This window comes from Erpetoichthys calabaricus, chromosome 13, assembly GCF_900747795.2.
Source record: "Erpetoichthys calabaricus chromosome 13, fErpCal1.3, whole genome shotgun sequence".
NCBI lineage: Eukaryota > Metazoa > Chordata > Cladistia > Polypteriformes > Polypteridae > Erpetoichthys > Erpetoichthys calabaricus.
Genome location: NC_041406.2, coordinates 91,594,528 through 91,622,495, shown reverse-complemented (window position 1 = coordinate 91,622,495; position 27,968 = coordinate 91,594,528). Strand labels below are relative to the sequence as shown.

General features: G+C 41.4%; 1 protein-coding gene across 1 annotated transcript in view; it reads left to right on the top strand.

Annotated features, from left to right (window-relative positions):
• The first annotated feature begins 476 nt into the window (after nucleotides 1–476).
• sdc2 (syndecan 2) overlaps nucleotides 477–27,968 on the top strand; it is a 154,886-nt gene continuing 127,394 nt past the window's right edge. Inside the window, exon 1 of the mRNA XM_028817242.2 lies at nucleotides 477–983. Within this exon, the coding sequence (XP_028673075.1) occupies nucleotides 924–983 (60 nt within the window). The 5' untranslated portion in view covers nucleotides 477–923. The remainder of the gene's footprint in view (nucleotides 984–27,968) is intronic.

Here is a 27,968-nt window from a genome sequence, read left to right as displayed (position 1 = left end):
GCCAGCAGCCTGGCTTTGGCTTCGCGTTTCCACTTCGGAATTGCCTTTTAAAAAGTGCGTTTAAAGAGGTCAAAATGTATGATGATGGAGATCGGAATCGCGAAACATTCCCAGTCAAAATCCAAAAGAGCCCGGCAACACACTACTATAAATGCACTCTCGTTTACGTGCAGCTGATAATAATGGGACGCACCGAACAAGTCGTAGAAATTGAATCGGGGAATGATGAAGTGCGAGATGCTAACACTACATTTATACCAATCGCACTCTGCACTAAAGTCGTAGAGGGTACACGCAGCCTCTATCCGAACTCCCAGCAGGCGAACCTCAGTTCAAATAAGCACTTTATTTAAAATCTGAACCGCCCGCATAAGCTGTCAGTCAAGTCGCCCCCAGCTTTATGGTCCTCGTGCAATTTCGTCGACACGTGCGCGCTCCCGCGCTCTCTCTCTCTCCGACGGTGTTGGCTGGCGCGTGCGCGCGCTAAGAGCGGGGCCGTCTGCTTACTGGGCTGCGTGATGTGGCTGTGGCTCTAGTCGCGAGTGCACGACTTTCCACAAAGAGCATCGCCTAAACATCGTGAGAGCAAACTTCCGGAGATCGCTACTATTAGGCGACGTGCAGAGAGGATAGAAGTCATTGGAAAATCTCGACGCTTGCTGTCCTGTTTGTAGGTGAAGGGGGAAAAAGAAGTGCGCGGAGTAATAATAACACAAAATCAACACGTAGCCGGTGGGATTTCAGAGTGGGAGCCAGTGAGAAAGAGAGACGGACGGTTACAAAACACGCAAGTGTGGAGCAAATATCGAACGGCTTCCTTACGGTTTTATGTGCATACTGTATGTGGAGGACTTTTAAATAACAATCATCGACACGAGACCCTCGTCTTCTGTGCTGGAAAGTGCATTTTTGAAACGGGAATAATGAAGAACGTTTGGATAATCCTTACACTCAGCCTGGTGGTGTCTGCATCGGGGGAGACGGTAAGTTTTCAAGCTTTTTATTGCGTTAAGTGGCAGACCGCAAGTGCAACTTCTCTGTCTGGCTGTTTTTGAAGGTGAAAGCGAGCGGTGGTGGGGTTGGATAAAGCGATCACTCTTAACAAAACCCCCGATTTTCAATCCAGTTTTCTTCACCCCCCAATTTTTTTTTTTTTATTTTGCTCCTTGGGCACCCGCATTCCTCAGCGGCAACAATCACATTGCTAACTCGTAGTGCATTTTTAAGTCTTGTGGGGATGGTCGCAGCACGAATGCGATGCAGACAGACCCCTTCCAAAAATCTATGAAATCTCGTTCAGAGCATTTGTGCGCCTTGAAGTTGATAAGTTTGATTTAGTTTCCTTCAGCATTCTGCGTGAGGGGATGTGAGCCCATTAGTTCCAGACAGACGGGGCAATAACGTAACATGCGATTGTTTCCGATTGTCTGTCGCCGTCCCCCCCAGCTAAATGTGGGACGTTCTTTTTATAATTGCGATCTGGCTTGCATGCGAAATGTATACTGTATATACAAGTTAAAGGTTTTTATGTAGTCATGTTTACACAAGAAAACATGAAATTTGCCTTCGTAGTCGCATCCAGTAACAGAAATAAAACAAAAACACAGAGACAACTTTACACACATTCTAAATGTTAAGTTCATTTGAAAATAAATTCTTTGCATCTAGCAGTGTGATTGTAAGATTTTATCTATAATGATACCTATGAAAAAATCTGCAAATCTGTAAATTGGTATTATCCCCGATATTCTTTATTAAAAAAGACGTATGACTCCAGGATGAAATGAATTTGTGGAGCAGTTTGTGCGGGTCTTTAATGCCTCTAACCCCCAATCAGACCACCTCTGACTAAAGTTGTGCGTGTCTGTCATCAGTTGAGATGATTTCCAGTTTTTTTCCCCCCTTGCATTGCCCTCTGACCACACACACTTACCAAGTCATTGTGTCAGCCCCAATAATTTTAGCTGAATGTTTCATAAATTTTCTGGAGCTGTATTTATTTGTTTATTTTAAATTTGATTTGTCAGCCCACTAATCCATTTAGCGAAGCTGAAAGTGATAACAGACTGTCTCGCACTGCGATAAAAGGACATCACGAGGTCCTTGTCCACTTTAAACAGTCTGAGGCATAAACACGGATTGCATTTAGAGGATATGTTTTTTGTATTAATATTCCAGGTAAGGTAATTATCACGGTGAGTTCCTAAATCTTTATATTCAGTCACGATTTCTACCTCCTCTCCCAGATCATAGATTTTTTTCCCCTCTTAAAGTCATATATTTCTTTAGTCTTTTTGTTGTTCACAGTAAGACGGCTCTTATTGCACCAATTTGCCGAACAGTCCACTTGGTTGAAGTCAACTTTCACAGATATGTCTACCATCGGGATACCTGATAATGGAGTAATGGTCGCCGTTCTGTCTCTGGTCACATTTGTGTACAGTGGTCAAGCGTGTGGATATAAATATGCCAGGATAAAGATCAGTCACGAGTTAAAAAGGGCTGCTGACGTGTAAGAAGTATAGAAGGGATTTCCGAAGAGTGTAATTGGAGCATATACTGAATGCACAGTAGAAGCTTTCTATACATTAAAACAGCGTAGAATAGTTGCGTCTTAGAATTTTCCTTTTTTTTCCCCCTCCATTGTTTATTTTATTTAGTAAATATGTGTAAATAAAGACCTATTGAGGTTTTAGATACAGAAATTAATGAGACACTCGGCGGAACCGTTATCCAGCGTGAGCAGTCTGTCCCAGGTTCAGTACCAGGAAACGCTTGCATTTCGTTTCAGAAAATTTCACAAACATTTTTATGAGTTATGACAGTGGTGATGCACTTCATCCTGGTTCTTTGGGTTTGTGTAATTGCTATCACACTTACCAAATATCACCCTCTGATGGATTGGGTTTGTTCCTGCCTTGTGCCCTTTGCTAGGTGGGCTCCAACCCCATCCCATGCGACCCTGGTCTGGATTGAGTGGGTTAGAAAATGACTTGACTTACGTTGATGTATATATACGGTGGTGAGGCGTGTGTGTAGAGTGTGAATATGCGGAAATAGAGATCAAGCCAGAGTTAAGAAGGCTTCTGACTAGTAAGAGTTAAAGGTAGGGATTTGGGAAGATATTTAATGCAAAGTATACACTTTTAAATGTGTTAAAACTAATTAGCATGGAATAGTTTTGTTTTTCTCAGAGGTTATTTTTTTTCCCCACTGTGTATCAATGTGTATAAATACGGATATGTAGAGATTTTAAATTTAGATACTGAAAGTGCTAGACGCTCAGAGGAACTGTTATCCAGCGAGAACAGAACAAGGTGGACACAGATATGCTGTTCCTTCTATCTCGTCCCAAGTACAGTGCCTAAACACACTTGCGTGCCCCTTCTGAGAATTTCCAAAACATTTTCATTGGTATGATGGTAGGTTTTTGTGCCACCAATACAAATAATCAAGAGTATGAACTGCAATGATTTAAAAACACAAGTAGGAAAAAAAGCTGCCTCTTATGAGCCGCGTTATTTCTGCAGATGTAAGGACATTTTTCCTTTGATGGTTGGGGACTGCCTCACTGTAATACAGTCGGTGCCAGACACACACACACACACACAACGCCCTTCTAGCTCAGTAGGTGTTAAGAGTCTGGCAGGATTTCTTGTCTCTCTAACTTTTCATGTCATTTTGTTATTTTCGTACCCACTTAATCCAGACCATGGTCATGGGGGGGGCTGGGGCCCATCCCGGCTAGCCTAGGGAACAAAGAAGAACAAACATTGGACAGGGTGCCAGTCCATCACAGGGCAAACACACACTTGGGCCAGTTTAGCATCGCCAGTTCACCTAATCTGCACGTCTTTGGACTGTGGGTGAAAACCCATGCAGACAACACGGGGAGGATCTGGGATGTGAGCCATTGTCTCCTTACGGTGAGGCTGTAGCATTACCACCGTGCCACCCTTCCCATAACTTCAATCGTTCAATTTTTTTTTTTTTTTTTTTAATAGAACTGGTAAATTTAGGAAGGCGTTTCTGATTTATTCTTATTGCTTATTATTTGGCTGTTACCGTCATCCAAGGCGACTTACAGCATTTGAGATAGACTTGGTTACATTTCTTTTGAAACAGGGGCAGGTGAAATAACGTGCCCTTGTTAGCAGCAGGATTTGAACCCACAACCTCAGAGTCCATGGTCTTGCCCACTACGCTACTCTGCCTGCCTCATTTGAAACACAGGCAGGTGAAATAACGTGCCCTTGTTAGCAGCAGGATTTGAACCCACAACCTCAGAGTCCATGGTCTTGCCCACTACGCTACTCTGCCTGCCTCATTTGAAACACAGGCAGGTGAAATAACGTGCCCTTGTTAGTAGCAGGATTTGAACCCGCAAACCACCGAGTCCAAGGTCTTGCCCACTACGCCACTCTTCCTGCCTCATTTTAGCATTTCTGGATATTGATGTTACAAAACCTGAGCTGTAACACTAGACCATGACCCAGTGGACTAAATACTCTGTGCCATGTTTACCTATCGTAGGACCAACGGGAGGCGGTGGTTTAGCATTTTCTTTTTGCACATATTCGGAGGACTTTATTAATGTTGTCCATTTGGCCGAAGGTTTTGTTACCCCGGGAAGGTCTTTTGTCAGATAAGATTGCAGAGTTTTAGACTTTAGACTTCACTACAATGGCATATTTCCGAATGCTTTTAAATAATATTTGAGTATTGTCTGTAAGAGTGAGCACTGCAAAGGAACATTTTATTTTTATACCTAAAAAGACAAATATTCATTTGATTTCTTTAACTAAAACAGCACATACTCTGCTTCTAAGATCCATAGTTGGTTTGTTTTTTTTAGCTAATCATAACGTTCGCTGTTTCTTGCTAGGATTGGCACTGTGCCCCCCCGTGACCCTTTCCAGTCTTTTGGGAAATGGGTGGATGGATATTTTTTTTTTTTTTCACTTTTGTAACAGAAATGTTTTATTTATTGCCTCTGAGGGATTTTTTTTTTAAGACAATTTGTTCAGAGTTCAAGCTGAAAGAAAAGTGTTGCAACTCCACTGTGATTACGTTCTTCCACAAAATGTGATTAATCAGGCTGGAAATTGACAATTTAATCATGCAATGTGAATCATCTTCCTACTGTGGCATTAAAATAGTTTTAATGAACCACCCATCCATTATCCTAACGGCTTCATCCTCACTTCATAACGGGTGTCAGAGCTGAAAATGGGCCTTTAATGGTTTTACACGAAGGCACGACGGCTGTTTAGAACAATTTGTGTCTTAAGAGTGAATGGGGAGAAGGAAAAAAGAAAAAAAGGAAATTGTTAATATGGAAAAGGCACCTAATCGTAATTTACAACCCCACAGCTGACAGCATTATTTTACTTTCTTAAATTGTGTTTATGAGTTCTCTATATTGATTGGCTGTTTATTTATTTTTTTCATTTGTGGGTAAAAGTCCCCCCAGTGCAGTATCATTTACATTTATCTACTTAACACAATTATTCTTTCCTCTGTCTCTGTTTCATGGTTTCCATTGATTTTTGGTTTCAAAACATTAAACGCCTATTCATAAAATGGCCATATCTTCCTTTTTTATTAAAAGAAAAACTAAGAAATACTTGAACTTGTTATATTGATTTTAGCTCAGCCTGTCTGGAAAATGAAAACAAATGACTTCTCTAATCCCAGGGGGAACCTATTGTAGTAATGAAAACTTGCGTAAAGGTTATAACCTTTTATCTCTTAATCCATCATAGTCTTTAACCCATATATATATATATATGTGTGTGTGTGTGTGTGTGTGTGTGTGTGTGTGTGTGTGTGTGTGTGTGTGTGTGTGTGTGTGTGTGTGTGTATATATATATATATATATATATATATAAATAAATAATTTTTTTTTTTTTTTTTCCCCTTTGCTTGCCCCTACCTGCTACACTTGAATGGTTGCTTGCTTTCTAGTGAAGTGTGTGGAAGTGGCTCTCATCTTTGTACTAGCTTGTCATATCCCTGAAATGTTTTAAATTTATATTAAGTACTATAGAAAAATGGGTACTTGTGTACTAAACGGACGGCAATTCCTACCCATTCTAGTGTTGGGCTCCATGGGAGAGGCGTCCTGGTTGCTTAATTTTTGGAGTTTAAATTATTAGACTGACCTACCCCAACCACAAATAGTAACCTTAAAGTTAGTGAGGATGGAGCCTAGTTGCCTATAGGTCCCTAAAGTTAATGGCCCCTTTGGGTGCCTAATGTTAAAAACGAAAATCCAATTTGGGTGACGATAATAGAAAAGGGTACTAGCTATCTGTGCCATCCATTTAGTACACAAGTACCGAAAAATGTATTCTTAAAATTGGTAATCTCTGCATATTACAAAAGTATTATAAACACGTAAGAAAAGTAGACTGTCTATATTTTACTAAGCATTAAGATGTAAGAGGATTTAAAAGATTTATGCCTACATATATTTTTATTATTCTGTATGAGCTACAAACCATCAATAGTTCATTAAGCCAAAGGTTAGACGTGCAGGAGAGCTGGAGAAAGAGGTGCCCCTCACTTAGATAAAGAATGCGAACTCTTTGGCTGTAAATAATAATAGCAAGCACTGAGCTAGTAAGGAGACACCCCTTCAGTTAAGAAATATTGGTAGAATTAATTAGCGGCAAGATTAGAGCAGTGCAATGATAGGAGTCAGATGAGGATGAATAATGGCTTGTATGATAAGAATTGTAATAAATGTAAGAGATGTCTATGGCTGCTCGCTCATTCCCATCTTGAGTGGGTCTGTGTGTGCGTCATACAATAAATCTTGATTCTGCTGCCTGTCCTGAGACTCCGAGTGCCTTCTTTGGTGCCTAGGCTGCCTGATCTCCTTCCACAGTAGCTATACGCCTCGGCTGACAATATTGGTAAAGCACATCCTTAGGCTTTGATTTTTTTTTTTCTTCTTCTTCTAAATTGGTGACATTTATCCCTGTTTAACTTCAAAAGGCATGAAAACTCACTTGTCTGCTCATTCTTGTAATATATGATTAAATATTCAGTTTGTTATTGCCTGTCTTTTTATGCTTTTGAAAACTTTTACTTTCTAAAAGCATGTGGTTTCACATCCAAGGTACGTGCGTTTCCCTCTTGTTTTTGTCCCCTCTTATCTATATTGATAAAGTCTACTTGTGGTGCTGAGTAGGGAATCCCACATTCCCGGGAATTAAACTGCTGTAATTCCCGGGAAAACGGGAATGTCCAAGCTCGCATATATAGCATGTAAAAGTTATAGTTGAAAATAATTAAGTGGCACGGTTTGGCCCACGGTGTAGTGTGTTTCCGATTAATTCAGTCAAAAACAGACCAGCAGCAGTCAGTCTCCCGGCTCCCACTAAGACTGAGCACTGTACACTGGGAGGTGTCTGCACTCTGCAGCTCACGAATGCCGGGACGGGGCAGAGTTCATTGACGTCTGTGCTGTTGACAGCTTTGAACAGCAACTTGAAATTGCAATGCGTCAGTCTGTTGCATCCGCATTATCTGTGCCAAGAAACTTGCCATCACAGAATGATGACAAGAAACTGGATACATCAGTAAAAGCTGAAACGTCGGTGTTTCAGAGCAACGGCAAGCGCGGGTGTTGTTTAGAACAAGTGTATCAGTATCTGATGACTGTGCCGCCTACTTCAGTGGAGGCAGAGCGTGCTTTCTCAGTGGCTGGCGTACTCTCACCTGGACGACCACACACTCAACACGTTGTGCTTTCTACGCTCTTATTTCCAAAACTAACTAGATACATGTACTTATATGACAGCATGAACTGCTTGTAGTTAAGGTTAGTCTATTATTGGTGTCAACATATTGCAGTAGTTTTATTAAAAATAAGTGTCGCTCGTTCTAAAACTGTTCACATGTGAGATGCTCGTGCACTGTGTCATTCCTGGGAGCCCGGGATTCCCAAATTCCTGGGAATGGATAAACCCATCTGGGAATGGATTCCCTAGTGCTGAGGTGTCACCTGTTGCGTGGCTGTACTTTGCTTCCAATCGGGTGGTCCATTGTGTGGTCGGTGTGGCAACGTGCTGTATCAGTGCGTGCTCACCACCTCCTCCTCCTCCTACTTTAATGTCTGGTGACATTGTCAGGCTTTGACTCTCCTTTTTTTTTTTTTTGATTTCCTTGCCTGTGTTATATTACAGTTGCCATGATCAAATGAGCACATTATATATATCTCTCTCTCTCATATCTATATCTATATAGATATAGATATATATCTATATTTTATACAAAAATCCAGTGTCTGTCCGCATTTTACAAGAGAACTATTTAACAGATTAAGATCAGGTTTTTTCTAGAAATTGCTTGAACATTCCAGTTGATTTTGCAACTTCTCAAATCACACTAACAATCATAGTTTGCTTGCAGGAGCGATATATTCGCGCGAATCTGAGACATGGACTGCGGACCGAGGGTAGTGGGAAGTATGACATCAGGAGTGGGGAGTCAGGCAGGCCCCTTCTCACTGTCCTGTTTCACTACTACGCGGAAGGAGCCGCGGGAGACGACCAGAAATAAAAGACAAAGTGTAGATGACAAAGTAGAACGTCGTAAAGAATTCAAAAACGTTAGCGTGATACACATGTAGAGCAGGTTAGAGATAATGGAAGTACGAAAATTCGAAAGTCTCAAAAAAAGGATAATAAAGATTGCATTAGCACAAACAAGCGGAAATTATTACTTGGTGAAATAACCAAACAGCAAAAAGAGATCTAATATATATATATATATATACAGTAATCCCTCGCTATATCGCGCTTTGCCTTTCGCGGCTTCACTCCATCGCGGATTTTATATGTAAGCATATTTAAATATATATCGCAGATTTTTTGCTGGTTCGCGGATTTCTGAGGACAATGGGTCTTTTAATTTCTGGTACATGCTTACTCAGTTGGTTTGCCCAGTTGATTTCATACAAGGGACGCTATTGGCAGATGGCTGAGAAGCTACCCAACGTACTTTTCTCTCTCTCTCTCTGTTGCGCTGACTTTCTCTGATCCTGACATAGGGGGATTGAGCAGGGGGGCTGTTCGCACACCTAGACGATATGGACGCTCGTCAAAAAATGCTGAAAGATTATCTTCACGGTTGCTACCTTCTGTGCAGCGGTAGCTGCTTCCTGAAGCGACATGCTGCACTTAAAAGCTCGAAGGGCACGTATTGATTTTCGATTATTTGTTTTCTCTGTCTCTCTATCTCTCTCTCGCTCTCTCTCTGCTCCTGACGGAGGGGGTGTGAGCTGCCGCCTTCAACAGCTTTGTACCGGCGGTGCTTCGCATACTTAAAAGTCAAACAGCCCTATTGATTTGTTTGCTTTTCTCTATGTCTCTGACATCTGCTCCTGACGCACACTCCTTTGAAGAGGAAGATATGTTTGCATTCTTTTAATTGTGAGACAGAACTGTCATCTCTGTCTTGTCATGGAGCACAGTTTAAACTTTTGAAAAAGAGACAAATGTTTGTTTGCAGTGTTTGAATAACGTTCCTGTCTCTCTACAACCTCCTGTGTTTCTGCGCAAATCTGTGACCCAAGCATGACAATATAAAAATAACCATATAAACATATGGTTTCTACTTCGCGGATTTTCTTATTTCGCGGGTGGCTCTGGAATGCAACCCCCGCGATGGAGGAGGGATTACTGATATATATATATATATATATATATATATATATATATATATATAATATAGAGTTTCTTCCCAATGAAGAAATGTATCTGTGAGAATTTAAAGATTTATTGTTTGGAGTTAGTTATATTCAGAATTCAATGCGATATTGATGAAAAGGTAAAGGTGAAAAGAGATCGAATATATGGACATCGGTGATATGACAGAAGTATGTAGATATTGTTTGGCTTTAAACTTTACGTCGGAGACTTGTAGATTGTCTAAATCATGTTGCCATCAGGGAAAAGTAGAGGTGCCTCCCAATGAAGAGGCCTATCCGCGAGAATTAAAAGCTTTGTTGTTTGGTGAAAGTGAAATCCACATACTCGAGCGGCAGAGACGCGAAGTTGCTGATGGGTAGCACAGGCGGTGGGGCTGGCAAGTGAAGCGAGAAGGGGGCAAAGCCCCCTAGTCTTATATATAAAGCAGACTGTGACAATCTTGCGGTCTTGTATGTATGTTATCATCCATTTGACGCCTGGAAGGTTTCTGGTGTGCGCCGTAAAACCAACAACAGTTTTATCATTCTGCTCCGTAAAAGCAACTGACAGTTTTTTATCATGAAAAATCTGTAGTATTATTTGTTTGTCGCTTAATATTTGTTTTTGTTAACTATATTTTCATCTTGCATTGTTCTTATTGTAACATTGTTGTAGGGGTAACAGAATTAAATCAACCTATTAATAGCGTGAATTTAATTGACGTTTTTTTTGTCGTCAAAAATTCTGCTTGTAAAAACTTAATAATCTGTCAAGCTTTTATTTTTTTTTTTTTAATTATATTTTTCTGAAACAATTAAAAAAAAAAAAAACTTTAATTTCCTCCCGGGTATCACGGGGTATTTCAGCTTGTTACAGTTAAAGCGAATGAGAAAGAGTTGCGAGTGGTATGCAGAAAGCAAAGCTTAGCAATGGCTCACCGCTTTCATGGCTGAAACGAACCCCACCCCAGACACTATTTAGCGACGATTCTCCAAGGGATGAAGGTGAGGGAACCCAGACGATATTTAAGGTGAATGGCAGAAAGATCATCCAGTATTCCGTGGCGATTTTGGGTCACAAAGACAGGCAATGGGCAAAATAGTGTTGCTAGAAAAAATAGTTTAAGAACCACTGCTATATGGTGGAATTAGGGGTGCAACATGGCTGGTTAATCTACATGTTGATGTGTAACAGGGGTCTGCAAAGTCAGTCCTGGAGGGCAGTAGTGGCTGCAATGCTTTTATTACAATTAATTTTCTTAATGGCCGTTGAATCATTTTTGCGCTCCATTTTAGTTGTCTCGCTTACTCAGATTGCCCACCCTTACCTGCTTATTTTAGTCTCAAACAGCTGCCTTCACTGTTTTTTTTAATTGGTCCTTATTAGCATTGAGATTCGGACATTCAAGGAACCAGCAGTTCCCCACCTAACCCATTTCCGTTTACACCTGTGTGTGTTCGTCAGTCTGATTTAATAAAAATATTTGGAAGGGCACTGAAGAGAAAATAAGTGGATTACTCATCCACTTGAGGTTCCAAATTATTTGGATGATATCCTTGGAAAGGGAAAAAAATATATACAATATAAGAATGACCTGACATGGCAGAATGGAAATAATAACAAGCCATAAAATGATTTAAGATCTCTTATTGGCGAGGTTTGGTTTCTAATTAAGCAGTCAGGTTGCAATGAAACACTGTAGGCATACTGCCCTCCAGGACCCCCTGATCTATAATAACAAGAAACAACTCCTTTATTATTGCAGTCTGATGGCACATTTATTCCATCATGTGCTTTTCAACCCACATGTCCAGTTTAGGGTCCCTGGGTGCCTGAACTGTATTCTACGGAAAGCCTCAACTGAAGATCCAGCAGAACACTCACTTGCCTGTTTCATTTTCATTTCTGTAATCCCACTCTTTGTTAATGATGGTTTAAGATCACACATTCAGGATGGCTGAAATTTTTTTTGTTGATGTTGTGGTCATCCGAGCGAATAGAAAACTGATACAATAGTGAATTTTGGAGTGGCAACCTGGCTGTCCCCATTGACTTATAAAGAAAACAAAAGCGACACACAATGGCATTCAAAAATGAACAACAAAATGGCTGCCTTGTAACACTTGGGCTAGTTTAGGGGCTATTGTAAGAATTTTGTGAGCAGGCTGTGGAGCTCCTTAGGTCACTTGAAGCAGACGTGACACCTCCTTCTGGGTGGCTTCTCTCTTTTATGGGTCAGGGACTGGAAGGAGCCGCGTCAGTTGGGGAAGAGGGAAGAGAAGACCAGGCAGTTAGCAGTAGCGCCCTCTGTCAGCTTGGGGTGGTAGCACATACCTGTGAAGGACTTGGAGGGTGACCCTCTGACGCACATGCTTGACAATATATTTTAATCTCAGTACTTTCATCCAGCCATCATTTTGTGTGTGTGTGGTCTAAAACAGGTGTTCTCCTTCCATGACCTTGATTTGAATTAAGAGGTTGTAACAATATTAGGTTTACTTTGGATCACAGTAATGGCAACTGCCAATAGTAATGCACAAATGTACAAATTGGGAAATTAAAGAATTTATATAAAAAAAAAGTGTGTAAAGAATTAGATTACACCCTACAGGCGTTTAAATGTTTGTAATATCTCGTGCCGCTTGTGTTCACAAGTTGCAGTTAGGACGTGCGCATTGCCAAGAGTTTTGTTGGCCTTCAGCCCTTCTTTGTTTTTCTTTCCAGCCTAACCAGCTCCGAGTGGATTCCTCCTCCATTCTTTTCATCCTTTGGACATGTCACAGTACCAGCTGAAGGATGCGTCCATTGTGCGGCTTTGAATTTTCATTGTTTTATAGCTTGTCACGCTGCCGTCGAATTAAATGAGATACTAATTAGATGCTCTCAAGCAGCTAATGCGTGTGCTTTTTTGTGAACAAACACTTAAATCCTTCCTTCGGCTTGCTAGCAGCTAAATAAGAGAGAGCTGTTAATTTCTATTCTTGTTTTCCAGTGTTGACTGCTTGCATTGTGGTTCCAGCCTCTTAAGACTAAATCTGTTCCTAGGGGGGATGGATGACAGTAGCAACCTTATTTATTATTATATTTTTTTTTTACCCAAGGGCAGTGTTTATCTTATTTAAGATTATTACATTTTGTTTGTTTCAAAAACAAACGTGTCTGCATTATAGCAATTTAGCATGTCTGCCTGTTTTTTTTGCTTCGTTATTCACTTCCCGTTTAACTCGTTGGCTCACAGTTTAAATGCTCATAACACTTAATTTCGGAATATCTGCTTTTAATTGCGATTTATGAGATTTTCAGAATGCTGTCCCTGTGTGGCGTGGCGTGGTGTGTGTGTCTTGTTACTATCTCACACTCTAGATTGCTCCAGAGGATTCGGGTTTTAGTTCATGTTTTGAAAGTTCAGCAGTATTAACACCTAACGTTCTCATTCCTACTCTCTAGCACCTCTGTCCGCAGCAAGGCAAGAACCATCCCTGGACAGGACACCCCTTGCATTCATTCCTGTACTTCCGTGGGCCAATTTAGTTATTGCCAGCCATACATTTTCTAAACTTGCTTATCCAGAGCAGGGTCAGTGGGAAGCTGGAGCCCATCCCAGCAGGCCTCTGTTCTTCAACACGACAATTCTGCAAATATGAGTATAATCAGAATCACATTTATTGGCCAAGTATACATGCACATTCAAAGATACTGAATCAGTTTTTTTTTGTTTTGGACTCTCCACATATAGTTATGCGACAAACACACAAAATCAATAGGTACATGCCTAAAAATCTATTTCAACCAAATAATGGTGATGATAATACTAATGTTGATAAGCTCAGCAATATAATAATCTGTATACAAACACCAATGTGAGAGCATACAAAGATGTAAATCAGAATATTGCCAATGATAAATTCTGCAGGCCCAATAAGAACATACATAAGACACAAGAAATTTGACAAACGAGAGGAGACCATTCAGTCCATCAAACTCGTTTGTTTAGCTAATCGCTGAGCTGTCCTAATATCTCATCCAGATTCTACTTAAAGGCTGTCGAGGTTTCTGCTTCAACTCCATGTCTCAGTAGTTTGTTCCAAATTCCCCCAACTCTTCAGACAATGTCCATATGTCTCAAGACTTAAAATTAAATACAGTGTCCAGACAATAGAAAGATGTCCATTTGGTTAAGCAATCTGGCTGAAGCATTTCGGGAAATCATCATCACCAAGTCCAGCCCCTGGGGATAAAACGTATACTGTCTGGAGACCACATGTTATTCTGGATTTAGTCTGGAGAATGTATTTGTATGCAGGGCTGAATTAACCGTTAAGTAAAATAAGCATGTGCTTGAGGAATTAAGGGAAGGGGGGCACCACAGAAATATTCCATTGCCAGATTTACCATGGACCAAACAGTGCAAAATGGCAAATAATGCAGCTGAAGTAAGTTCCACAAAAAGGGGGCTCTCACATTAAATTACATACGTAAAATAATAATCAAATAGTAGTATTAGAGGTTAATGATATACTGTATATTAATCTTGTGACTAGAACAAAACTAGAATCCGGGAACTGCCACACGGTCCACTGAAGCACACATGAATGTTCTTTGTTGGTCATGCCGGCCGTCTTGTTCAGTTGTCCCCTTAAAGTGAGGGCAGCTCATATATTATGGGGTACCAACATATTTTAAGTGCTTAGGGCCTCCAGAAGTCTGTTTTGTAATATTTTGATTTACATCTCTCTATGTTCTCACATTGATGTTTGTGTATATGATGTTATATTCCAGGGCTGAGGAGTCGGTAGATAAATCCTTCGACTCCGACTCCTTAGTTTCCGGTACTTCTGACTCCGACTCCTCTGTATTTAACATGCTAATGTATTTTCCATGTTGATTGAAGGAAGGCAACATCCACATCGTTTAACCACAGAACTACTGGCTAGGAAGCTGACTTTCTACCGTATTGGCCAGTTTAACAAAAAACAAGAACCCCTGAACACACATCAGGCCATCGCACACACCTCTACCTACATCATTACACTTGTTTACACTCAAATGAACTTGTTAAACACATTATATCTGAAATAAAATGAAAACACTTTCTTGTAATTTACCATAATCCAGATTACAATATGTGAAAGTCACATTGTATAATAGCTCAGCTGAACGTCACACAAGTAGTAACACAACTATGCACTGGGCTTTATTCTTACATCAGAGAAGTACTTAATTATGACTACTGTTTGTGAAATGGGACATTTGAACTTGCTGTATTTTTTTCTCCTTACAATTTAAATTTATTAGGAGGTACATTTTTGCTGACTCCGACCCCGACTCCAGATACCCAAAATTGTCTTCAACCACGACTTTGATTCCACAGCCCTGTTATGTTCTTGAGCTAATCAATAGAGGTATGACCATTACCATTATTTGGTTAAAAAGATTGTTTGTGTGAAGCAATAACCTTCTCCTTTAACTCTTTGAGGGCTGAATATTTTTTCGGTCTTCACGCAAGCACCGGAGGTAAAGACGGATCTGGTGAGAGAGCAAAGCGAAGGGCCAAACAAAATACTCGGACATTATTGCTGAATCGGACTCTGAGTTATCACACTCCGATTTTGATGCAAGTGATCTGGAGATCAAAAAACGAAAGTGATATACCAGCATTAGCTGATTGTAGTGCTGAATGCGTTCGTGTAGTGGCCAACAAGCTGCGTGAAGACATTACTATATGTCATAAGTCGACACCTGCCTAAAAAGAGTTTATTACTTTTATTAACTCCCACTGCGGATTATCTTATATATAAGCATCTATGTGTGGAAGTATGTGTGTGTCTATCTGTCCGGCCCGGAAGTGCAAGCTACAGCATGAAGCTCAAAGAAAGCGACTCTGTCGCCAAAGTGAAACCACCAAGCAAAGAGAAACTCCCTTAGCCGCTAATACACAAGCGAGGCGAGCACATCGGCAAAACGAAACCTCAGAAGAGAGAGAAACTCGCTTAGCTGCTGATAGACAAGGGGGGCGAGCATGTCGGTGAAACGAAAACGTTGAGGAAAGGGAACCTCGCTTAGCCGCTAATACATGAGCGAGGTGAGCACATTGGCAAAACGAAACCTCCGAAGAGAGAGAAACTCGCTTACCTACTGATAGACAAGGGGGACGAGCACGTCGGCGAAACGAAAACGTTGAGGAAAGGGAACCTCGCTTAGCCGCTAATGCACAAGTGAGGCGAGCACATCGGCAAAACGAAACCGTCGAGGAAAGGGAACCTCGCTTAGCCGCTAATGCACAAGCGAGGCGAGCACATCTGCAAAATGAAACCTCAGAAGAGAGAGAAACTCGCTTAGCTGCTGATAGACAAGGGGGACGTGCACATCAGCAAAACAAAACCGTTGAGGAAAGGGAACCTCGCTTAGTCGCTAATACACAAGCGAGGTGAGCACATCGGCAAAATGAAACCTCTGAAGAGAGAGAAACTCGCTTAGCTGCTGATAGACAAGGGGGACGAGCATGTCGGTGAAACGAAAACGTTGAGGAAAGGGAACCTCGCTTCACTGCTAATGCACAACTGATGCAATTGATTGATTGAAGTGCCAGAATCCATGGTTTCTAGGAGCAGCACGGGCTTACCCAGCTAGTTTATTATATAAATGGACAGTTGTTCTTTTGGGTCATCAGAGCATCCCCTGACTTGCTAAGATTATATAAATGAAGCCTGCATCTGAATATTGTTGTAGAAGTCATGTAATGTGACAGGGCTTTCATCTGCATCTGGAACTGTGCCACCAGCCTCCATGGCACGGTGCCCAGTGAGACGAAATGCATGACGAATTGTGTACTAAGATTTATTTATTTATTTTAATTTAACAAGTCGTCCATTTGATTATATCTTTGTTAATTATAAATAGCTTAAAAGGCTTCAATTGCAGTGTGTGCCACAGTATAATGAAATATCCATTAGTAATAAAGGGAAGACTAACACAGTCCTAGGCCGGTCATCAAGAACAATATCCATTTGTGTTTTCTGTGTCCTGAGTGGAGTCATCGATTTAGAGAGGCCAAACAAAGAGACCATTTAGTTGTTTCTGTTTTTCTTTAAATCATTGTTTAGCAGTCATGGGGGCTTACTACAGCCATTGGTTTTACAGCGGGAGGACACTCAACAGTTTTAAATTTAAATAAGTTTGATTCGCTAGATGGATATTTATGTTCTCCTTATTCTTCCCTCTGGGCCCTGCTCTAATCCCGAATTCCACAGAATGGTGTTGACCGTATATATAAACCTAACCAGTGGTCAACAGTGACAGTGGACTGAGCAGCTTTTAGTGCTACCATACAGCAGTGGTTCTTGGAAACACATTGTAAATCTTTTAATTAAGTGTGGTAAAAAGTTGGACTTCTTCCAAAATTGCTGCTATAATAAACTTAATTTTGTACATTTTTCACTTATTTACATTTATTTAATTGGCCAACACTTTTATCCAAAGTGACTTGCAACATTTTAAGATACAACTGGTTACATTCCTTTTGATTTTTTTTCCATTTGGAGCCCAGGCAGGTGAAGGGACTTGCTCAGGGTCACACAGTGTCAGTGGTGGGATTTGAACCCACAATTCCAAAGCCTGAACCACTGCGCCACACTGCCTGCCATGCTAATATTTAGTAAATGACAGCCATGGCAGTAAGAAATGCCAAAACATTTATTTTTTTCCTGCTGGCGAAATCTAGTTAATTTGAGACTAAACCTTAATAAAGCTGCCTACCTTACTCTACTATGCATATTTGAGCCTGACTTCTTAAGTCTTTATTGTTCACAGTTTATGACGGTAATTGCAATTCGTAAGCAGCAGCTCACTCTTCTGAGCCTCAAAATATTTCTGCATCAGTAGACTTTACACTCTAAAATGGGCATACACTGGCTGTGGAGTTTGATTCTGGAAATCACCGCCAAAAGCCTGCACATCTGCAGTGAGAAGCTGCTGTAAAACCCCCAACAATTCTCTTTCCAGGACCACCCAGTCAGAGCACAAGAGTTGCAAGTGGGAGGTCGTATCACTGCTTGGTAAGGGAAGAACGCGGATTCAGAATCAAAATGTAAATGAGACAATACTTATATTCTCACACCCGGTGGGATACGGTCTATCCCAGTAGAACTTGGCACAAGGCAGGAGGAAGCCCTGGAGAAGGTGCCATTCCATTGCAGACACTCCCACTCACACAGGGCCAGTTTAATATTAGCCATGGACCTGATGCCCAATTACGTCGCCTCCAGTTCATCGGTCATTTTATGTGCATCACATCAAAAACTCTGGATTAAGACAAAGATCAAGGTTCAAGGCCCAGTGGTTTGTGAGTTTTTGTGTGACAGACTGACAACGCTTAGGATATTTTATTGCTTTGCGCCACAAACTCCCAACCACACACACGATATTCTGTCATCTATGCAGGAGGAGCGAAAGCTTTAGATCTTGTCAAAAATTTTGATATCCGGTTTTCAAAGGATCTTGATGCTTTAGGGTCCCCGATACTGAAAACATCGATATCTCAATGACGGTGTGTGTCTGTGTGTCACAGTTTCTTCAGGATGGTCTAGAGCTAAAATGGCTTGACGGGAAAAATACTAAACTCGAAACATAAGCCTGTTATGAGATGACGATTTGCTGATTAGTTTTTGAGGCAAATAGTGCAAAAGAAAGAGGCACTCGAGAGGAACCCTCAAATACCGTAATTCTGAAATTAATTATGAATTCTTCTTGTCAACTGCATTCCTAATGACCTGTTTTATTATTAGAAAGATCGGCATCAGAGCGATTAAATAATTACTGAAATGTTAGAGAGCAGTTCAGGTAACTTGGTTCGTAGAATGCAAAGCCTACTGACGCTCGTGTCTAAATTTTATTGATATAGATAGATATAGATACTTAGATTTCTTTTGTTGGTTTACCATGCAACATTAGTCTCTCACTCATAAATGGAACCATCCATCTATATATATATATATAATTCACTAAGCCGCCACCAGCGCAAGCAAGACACCCATGGAAGCACGCAGGACGGAGCCACGCCCACCAACTCTAAGACCATTGGATACGACGACAACTCACAGAGCCACGCCCACCAACTTGGACGCAGCAACTCACAAAACAGGGCGTCATTTGCATTCGTCTCTGCTACACTCCACATGCACCTCTGAAGAAGCATGTTTGTCGTGGATGTGAATCGCTATATGCAGCGTGTAAAACAGTTTGCGAGGGGTATCCCATGGTCTTACAGTTGGTGGGCGGGTCTCTGTTAGTTGCTGTTGCGAGCGGGCACATGAGCAGGCAGTGTGTATGCTTCGAGAGCGAGGGTGGATGCGACAGCACCATCTAAGAAGAATCATATTTGTCGTGGATGTGTTCCGCCCGCCGTCCAGCCCCGTCCCTCGCTCTGGGAGGTGGGGGCACAGCGGCGGTCCTCCAGTTTTCAGTCACGGACAATTGAATGTTGCTCTCTCCAGAGTTCCCTTACAGTCGTATCTTGAAACACACCCCATAAGAAGAAGCATGTTTGTCGCGGATGTGAATCACTGTATGCAGCGTGTAAAACAGTTTGTTTGTCGCGGATGTGAATCACTGTATGCAGCGTGTAAAACAGTTTGTTTGTCGCGGATGTAAATCGCTGTATGCGGCGTGTAGAACAGCTTGCGAGGGATATCTTACAGTTGGTGGGCGGGTCTCTGTTAGTTGCTCTTATGAGCGGGCACATGATCAGGCAGTGAGTATTCTTCGAGAGAGAGGGTGGACGCGACAGCACCACCTAAGAAGAATCATATTTGTTGCGGATGTGAATCGCTGTATGCAGCGTGTAAAACAGTTTGCGAGGGGTATCCCATGGTCTTAGCAGTGTCTATGCTTCGATGTGAATCGCTGTATGCAGCGTGTAAAACGCTGTATTGTATATTGCCCTCTCCAGAGTTAGATCTTGTCATTCACCTACAGTCGTATCCTCAAAACCAATCCCATTTGGACAGCTGTGTCTTTCAGGAAGTGTTCACCCATCAATACATAATTATGCAGCATATGCTATGCCGTGGGTTGGCTAGTAATGATGATTAAAACAAGAATTTTCAATAAAAATTAATGTTAAGTTTACACATTAGAGCAGGAGTAGTTGGATAAATAGTATGCTCCGTGGATGCTGACAAGGGCAGAACTTGCATGACGTCTTTGTTAAGCTCACTTTTATCGATACATTTGATCATATCGGGTTTCACACTCAAAGGAATGGTCTTTCAGTCTTCCTCTGGCTTTTCCTACTCTTTTTTCAATCTTTTGGAACCAAGATGCTCAAGCTAAATAGAACTTTATTTTGGCTTTTTACAGAAGCTCTTTAAATAAATAGGTACATAAATACAAGCAGTTGTCACTTAACAACCGAGTTCTGTTCCTACGACTTGGTCGTTAAGTGAGTTGGTCGATAAGCAAGGAGCCACCCTTACCAATACTGCATCTTTCACTCTATCTTTATCCTTCAAGATCATCGAGATGGTCCAAATGTGCCACCTCCAAGTCATGTGCTATGTCTTTAACTTTCTTGCCAGCCTTTATAGTCATTTGTGACTGTTCCTGTTGAAATGATAACAACATAACGCAAAATCAATGCTGCGGAGGATGATTAGTTGGCCCACTAACACTAACTGCAGAGTCTGCGATAGGGATGCGAAAGTGGTCAACCAGAATCTGCCTCGGGGTTTATGATGCTAGACTGCTGTTTCCATCACCAAAGTTGTCATACAGCATACAATACCGACTGGTCAGAGAGCTGGTTGTAAATCTGCACAGTCGTTAAACAGGTAGATTGTTGGGTGAGGATTTTCTGTAAATAAATATGCACGCTCACTTTCATCTGAACAAATATGAAAATTAAAAAGAACACTTCTGACTTGGAAAAGTGACAATGCAGGTTCCACTCCATGGGCCCATCTTCCTTCTGGGAGCTCTTGAACCCGACACCGTCGGTAATGTCACCGATGAGCTGGACAGTGAGGCACAACAATGAAGCAAGGGGATAGTGCAAAAAGTGCAAAGTGCTTTTATTAAAATCGGCAAAATCTAAAGTGTTCAAATAAATAGTACAGTCAGTCAAATAAATAATCCAATAAAAGCTGGGGAAAATGTGGAGGTTAAAAATCCAATAAATAAATCCTTCTAAAACACGAGGTTAAAACAATGGCTGGAAGCTGTCTTTTTTAACACAATTCCCAGTGCAGTCTTCTATTGGTGACTCCTCTACTTCTCCCATCCAGGCTACCCACCCACTTCTTCACTTGACTGGTCTAGAAGCTTTTCGGTCCCTGACTCCATTCAGCTCTCACTAGACCGAGACTTGGGCTCTCCAGCGACCAGGATGCTCACACTGGGGCTTCCACTCCCCAAGTCCCTGACTCCCGCTGCCTTCGCTGCGACGAGCCAACCTTCTCCTGGTCACTCCTGCTCCCAACAAATGTTCAGCAGGTATGACCACTACCATCGGCCCCGGGTGTTGGCTATACACCTGCTGGGGCTCGTCTCTCCCAGCTGCCTGCTTACATCCGCGAGACTGCGCTCGCTTGCTCTCATCGGCTTTCTGCCGCCTTCCTCACCCTTAACCTCCGTTCACGTTCTTTTCTTGTCTCTTCTCCACTCTGTTTCCTCTTTCCTTCTCCCTTCCTAGCCGCCTCACGCTTCTATTTATTACGGGGACGTGGATCAGATGTGGCAATTAGCAGCTCCTGGCACCAATTATGGATGCGGACGACTCCTCACCTGTGCACTTAAATGACGATCGTCTGCATCACGCATCACCTAGGAACCACTCGGCCATACATACCACACCCCCTCTCTATTTTTAAATTATTTATATAAAAAGTGGCATTTTTGACGTGAGCTGTGGACCCGCTACACCACAGGAACTCGCAGTGAGATTCTATACAGTCACATTGTCGTTAGTATAAAGGAGCCCCCGTGGTGTTTCTTGATTCACTTCTGCTGAATAATTTGTTGGCTGAAGTCCTCAGTGTTTATGTTTCAGAGAGAGGATGTACAGCATTGTTCATAATGGTACTCCATTTTGCTTTAATTCTCACCTTTTGTTATTTCCTCCAGAGTGTGCCCCATATCTGAGTCTGTCCTTTTAATTAGTTTGTAGATTTGGTCCACACTAGCCTTCACAGAGTTGTAGAAAATGTAAAGATGTCACTTCCCACATTAAAGAAACTGAGTCTCCTAAGGAAGAAGAACCCACTCTGCCCTTTCTTCTCTAGTTCCTTTGTGTTCTAAGACCAGTCTAACCTGTCATGAATGTCGACCCCCAAGTATTTGTAGGATTGGACCAAAATAATGTGAAATGAAATCACTAGTACAACCATGAGACACTCACGAGAGCCACATAGGCGACGAGTTGGCTGAACTTACCTCAAGGTTCAAGGTTGCTTTATTTACTGTATATACTAATTCATAAGTTCTCCTGTGGATAAGTCAGGACTTGATTTTACAGTACAATTTCTGGTATTTTATATTGTCGGTCGTATAAATTGAATATGGAAAACTCACACCATTGTTCCAAGAGATTACGATATGCTAACGCCCACCTGAGAGAGTAACCACGGAGCACACAGCCTTCTTTTTCTATGTGGGTACGACAATGCACTGTATCAGCGTGTGCTCCTAACCTCTCTTTCTCTCTCTCTCTATTGTGCCTACGTGACCACACAGTAATACCCAAACTATTCTGAGGCGACGTTTGCACTGTTTTATGTGTTTTGTATCGCACACCCTCATCTTTATTGTAGGAGCATCCCTTATCTACGATGGAGCATTTGATCAGAAGAAAATATGAAGCTGGTTTTAAGTTAAACGTCATTGAAGTAGTGAAAGAAATTAGTAACTGCACTGCTGCAACAAAATTCGATGTGTCGATTCGATTTGGAGGAGGCGAGAAGATGTTAAAAAAAATTGTCACATTTTTGAACGGGCCTATAAGTTGGGGTCTCATTTTATGATCGATTTTTTTTCAGGTTTCAAGACTTGACTTATATGTTAGTATATACGGTAGTCGTGTTTACACAAGAAAGAATGAAATTTGCCTTCTCAGTTGCTTCTAATAACAAGCCAGAAAGAAATGAAACAAAACAGACAAGACAGGGTTAAGGTAAGGCAGTTTGATAAATGCATATTTACACAAATGCATATTTACCTGAGAGAGTACACGGCTTACTTTTGAAAATTGCTAACTGTGCAATTTGGCTTTGGTAAGGGTTGAAGGACTGAAAACGGTGTTATTATTTTTATAAGTTACTTACCTCGCGTGCTTTGTAGTGATAGGAAAGAAAAAAAATGAGTCCCCCGTTTACATGGAGAACTGAGATAACAAAGTTTCTCATTGAATGGGCATCTATGGAGGCCAACGCTGGACAAGATCCCATTGTGCCAGTTAATGCGCCGTCTGATTGTGTGTATGAGAGGAGTGTTTAGGATGTCGATAGTGTTTGAAAAAGAAACAGGCATTCATTTTTGGAAGCTATGTATTCTAATAAAGGGTTATGAGGAGCTACGTCCTTTTCCTGCAGCACTGGACACAAGGCCACACTGCTAATCTCGGTACAGACTCGTTTAAACGTTAAAAAAAAAAATAAGCATTTTAATTGTTCTTGGACCTTTTTTCCTTCTAATTCCAATAACCAACTGGGGAAGTGCTAAACACAGTTTCTTATCCTCCATAAAGTTTAATAACAGGTATCAGACAAGTTTGAGCAGCAGCCAAAACCCAGACATGCAGGTGCACAGTGTATTATCATGGTGTGTTGTTTTATGATGAATACTATCCATAAGTGCTGACATGTGGTATTGAACTGTTCCTCATAAAATGCAGTGTTTATATACCTGGAATGACACCAGTGAGATAAAATCTGAAATGGAGGACAACAGCACAGAAGGGCTTTTACTCTGTTCACCAGGTCCAAGTCCACATACTTCATCTCTTCATATTATCTCAGACTGTTTGTTGTTGCATGCAGGAGTGCCCTTGATTCATAGACCAGCAGGAGAACACCAAGAAAGTCAAGTTTAGAAAGGAAAACTTGCGGTTCATTAATACAAATAAACTCAAAGAGGTAGGTAACATAAGTACACAGTTACCACAACAATGAAGCCTCTCCGGCTGTTCTTTATGCAGTATTGTAGCGTTTCTTTTTGTTTTTTTTGTGTGTGTGACCTAATCATCTCGCCCTTTTTAGTATCTTCAAGACCCAGTCCATGACAACCATCAAATCAGATGGCGGTGGGGATAGTCAACCAACAGTGGTAGCACTTCCCCCTTGGAGAATTGCCACTGACAGTAGTAGCGGAGTAATGTCAGTTGCTTAAACAACCCGCGGCAATCCATCTTGAGGCGTTTTACAAAACCAAACGTGACCCTCTCCCATTAAATACACTGGCGAGTCAGCTGTCAAAAGAGAGTCCCCCATTTTTGCCAATGCTGGAAACTTCAGCTAGTTATTCTGAAGGTCCGGGTTGGCTCCACAATCCCTGGTTGCTTCCAGGAGCCTCTTGAACCTCGAAACAGTTGATCACGTATCCGAGAATGAGCCGGGCAAATGAGGACACACACAGTCAGCAAGGGGTTGGTGCAAAGTGGAGAAGAACTTTTATTAAAGAAACGAACAAATAGTGCTTCCCAAACTCAAAAATTAATGAATTAGTTAATTCTTTACATTTATATAGTGCTTTTCTCACTTATCGAAGCACTTCAGCCACCACCGATATGCATCCATTTTTTACAGCAGTATGCTCACCACATATTAGCTGTTAGGTGGTTACATGGCGACAGATAGCCAATCAGGGGGCCAGAATGACCAGGCCTTGGAGGGCAATTTAGCCCACACACAATAATAGCAGTACACACAATAATACTCTTTTCAAAGGGGGCCAAGGTATCTTTAATAGCCACGTAGACGCGGCATATTAGCTGTTAGGTGGTTACGTGGTTAGAGGTGTTTAGCCACTCAGGGGGCTAGAATGACCAGGCCTTGGAGGATAATTTAGCCTGGACATCAGGACACACAATACTCTTTACGAAGGATGCCCAGGTATCTTTAATGACCTAAAAGAGTCAGGAACTCAGTTTTACATCTCATCCAAAGGATGATGCCATATTTACTGCAATGGGGCATTGGGATCCACATTCAGACCACAGGGTAGGCACCCTCTGCTGGCCTTGCAGACACCTCTTCCAGCAGCAACCCAAGCTTTCAAGCTTTTCCTAGATGGTCTCCCATCCAAGTACTGGCCAGGCTTGAACATGTCCGGTGGGTTGTTGTATACATTGTTGTATTTGGCCACCTGAAATGAGCAGTCGTTATAGTCTGCTGTTGGGTTGTGTCCATTTGCTTGTTCTTGTTTTGTTAACTTGAACACAATAACAACCTTTTTTTTTTCTTCTTCAAAAAAAGTGCCTCAATGGTCTTTAACAGGCCCTGTTTTGTGACAGAACCCCCACCACCTTGACTCCCTAAGAAGACATGAAAAAACCGTTGTAGGGAAAAAATACATGGAAGAAATCTTGGGAAAGGCAATTCAGAGAGAAACCCCTTTCTAGGCATGTTGGGCGTTCAATGGATGTCAAAACATGGGGTAAATACAACACATAAAACAGAATACAAGTCATCCTCTTCAACAAGATGCCAACACATAAAACAATACAAGTCATCCTCTTCAACAAGATGCCAACACATAAAACAGAATACAAGTCATCCTCTTCAACAAGATGCCTCCCCTTACTGGCCATTCCACAGTTGTGTCAGTGCTGGGCCAGCCAATCAGATAAAAGAACCCTTGCAACCCGATGATTTCAGTGCCCCTTTATCTAAGATGACTTTTCCCTAGGCAGGCAAACAGCTTGGCAGTAGAGCAGTGGCACCAAGTGCCACATGTGAGTACCGAAAAAAGACACCGAATAGGCGAGCTTTAGTAATAGATTATTAATATCATATTACTTATTATTTTAGCACTAATGACTGGCAAACAGAGATCCAGTATGTACATCTAATCAGCAGCTCTAGTCAGGGTGTGCTAAACTGATGTAGTGAGTCTTCAGCCAGGATTTAAAGGGTGAGACTGAAGGGGCATCTCTTATAGCAGCAGGCAGGCCAGTCCACAATTTAGGGACCCTGTAGCTAAAAGCTGGACCTCCCACTATTATTTTTGTGATATTTTGTTATATTTTTGTTATTTTGAAAAGACAGAACCACTTCTTTTTAATCAAACACCACCATGAAATGTTGCTAAAAGGGCTCAGTAGTTAAACTAAAAATAAACTGCTCAACTCCGGATGATTATTCAATCCCCTCATAAAAGGCACTGTTGCTCTAATTCCCTTGTCATCTCGAGTATTGTCAGGGTCTTGTATTGTTTATGGTTCCTTTTAGTGGATAATTAAGGGGAATCCATTTCAAGCAGTACTTGAGATACATTTATATTGTCCTAAGGGATTATGGCATATTTTAAGTACTTAAGAACTGGCCATGTGTCAGGCAATAAAGCTGGGAACAAAACAGTCCCATTATTCCCCTTCAAGTTTGTTGAACTCCCTTCATGTGGTCTGTCTAATTGGAGGCATATGCCAGATTTCAGCCACAGAAATGCAATGTAGTGCAAAAGCAGCAGACTTTGTGTTCATTAAAAAGGATGGAGAAAAAAGAAATGTTCTGCAAAATTGCAGACATTTGCCTGTACTTTGCATTATACGTACAATCCCAAATTTAAAGTTTGTTTTATGCGCTATGTAAAAGCAGAGCCAAAACAAGATAAAGAGTTGGGGCCACCACCTTGGGTACCTTTTTATAATTGGATTAAAACCAAAAAAAAAAAAAAAAGAAAATGTGCAATAAATGCAGAGTAATCTTTTTAGACTGGAATTCTCAATTGAGATGAAACAAGATAGCCGATTTCTGGGTTACAAGTTCACGAGGCAAGAAGGGGAGGGTCCAGGCGGACAGACATGGAAATGATGTTGGCGATGGAGTGGCTGTTAGTCTTCCATTCTGCAGAGGGAGGAGAATCGAAGGCCTTAACACACGGCGCCATCCCCTGGTCTTGTGGGTAATTACTGTCACCAGAGCCCTTAAGCTGTCTCCCATTCGCACACATGTGACAGCTGCTATTGAAAAGAATTGCATTCACACGGTAGTGGTAGTTTCAAAGTTGTTACTGTGCCGTGCTTTGAGCTTACTTTCTGTAGCAGAAAAAGGATCTTGTCAGTCTGGGGATGTCTGCTGTAACATTGGATGGAAAGGAGTGAGTTACCGTGGTGTAGGCAGAGACAGAGATGAGGGACATGTTGAAGGCACTGCTTATCTCTGGAACCTTCTTGGAATCTCCCAATAGAAAGTGTGGCCTGTTACTGGGGTTACTGGTGTCCAGTCTGACCAACACAACCATGGTCAAGGACTGTGAGTAATGAATGAAAGAATGACGTTGTGAGTACAAACAGCAGGAGTGAGGTTTCTTCACAGGACCCGATGAACTGACAACCCGTGATTGGCAATTTGGAAGAGCCTTAGAGTTGAGTCATTGCTCCTTGAGATCCTCTATGTGAAAGGCACTATACGATTGATATCTATCATATACCGCCTTAGATATCTATCTTTCTATGATATAATGCCTTATAATATCTATCCTGCGGTGGGTTGGCACCCTGCCCAGGATCGGTTCCTGCCTTGTGCCCTGTGTTGGCTGGGATTGGCTCCAGCAGACCCCTGTGACCCTGTGTTCGAATTCAGCAGGTTGGACAATGGATTGATGGATGGATGGATAATATCTATCTATCTATTATAAGACACTATATCATAGACAGAAAGACAGACAGATATTATAAGGTACTGATAGATAGATAGATAGATAGATAGATAGATAGATAGATAGAGCCTTTCCTATATCTATCTATCTATCTATCTATCATGTAGTGCCTTTCACATCTATCTATCTATCTATCTATCTATCTATCTATCTATCTATCTATAGTGCCTTTCATATCTATCTATCATATAGTGCCTTATAATATATATCTATCTGTCTATGATATAGTGCCTTATAATAGGTAGGTAGATATTATAAGGCACTATAGCATAGACAGATAGATAGTGAAAGGCACTATATGATAGATAAATGAAAGGCACTACTATCTATCTATCTATCTATCTATCTATCATGTAGTGCCTTTCACATCTATCATATAGTGCCTTTCATTATCTATCTATC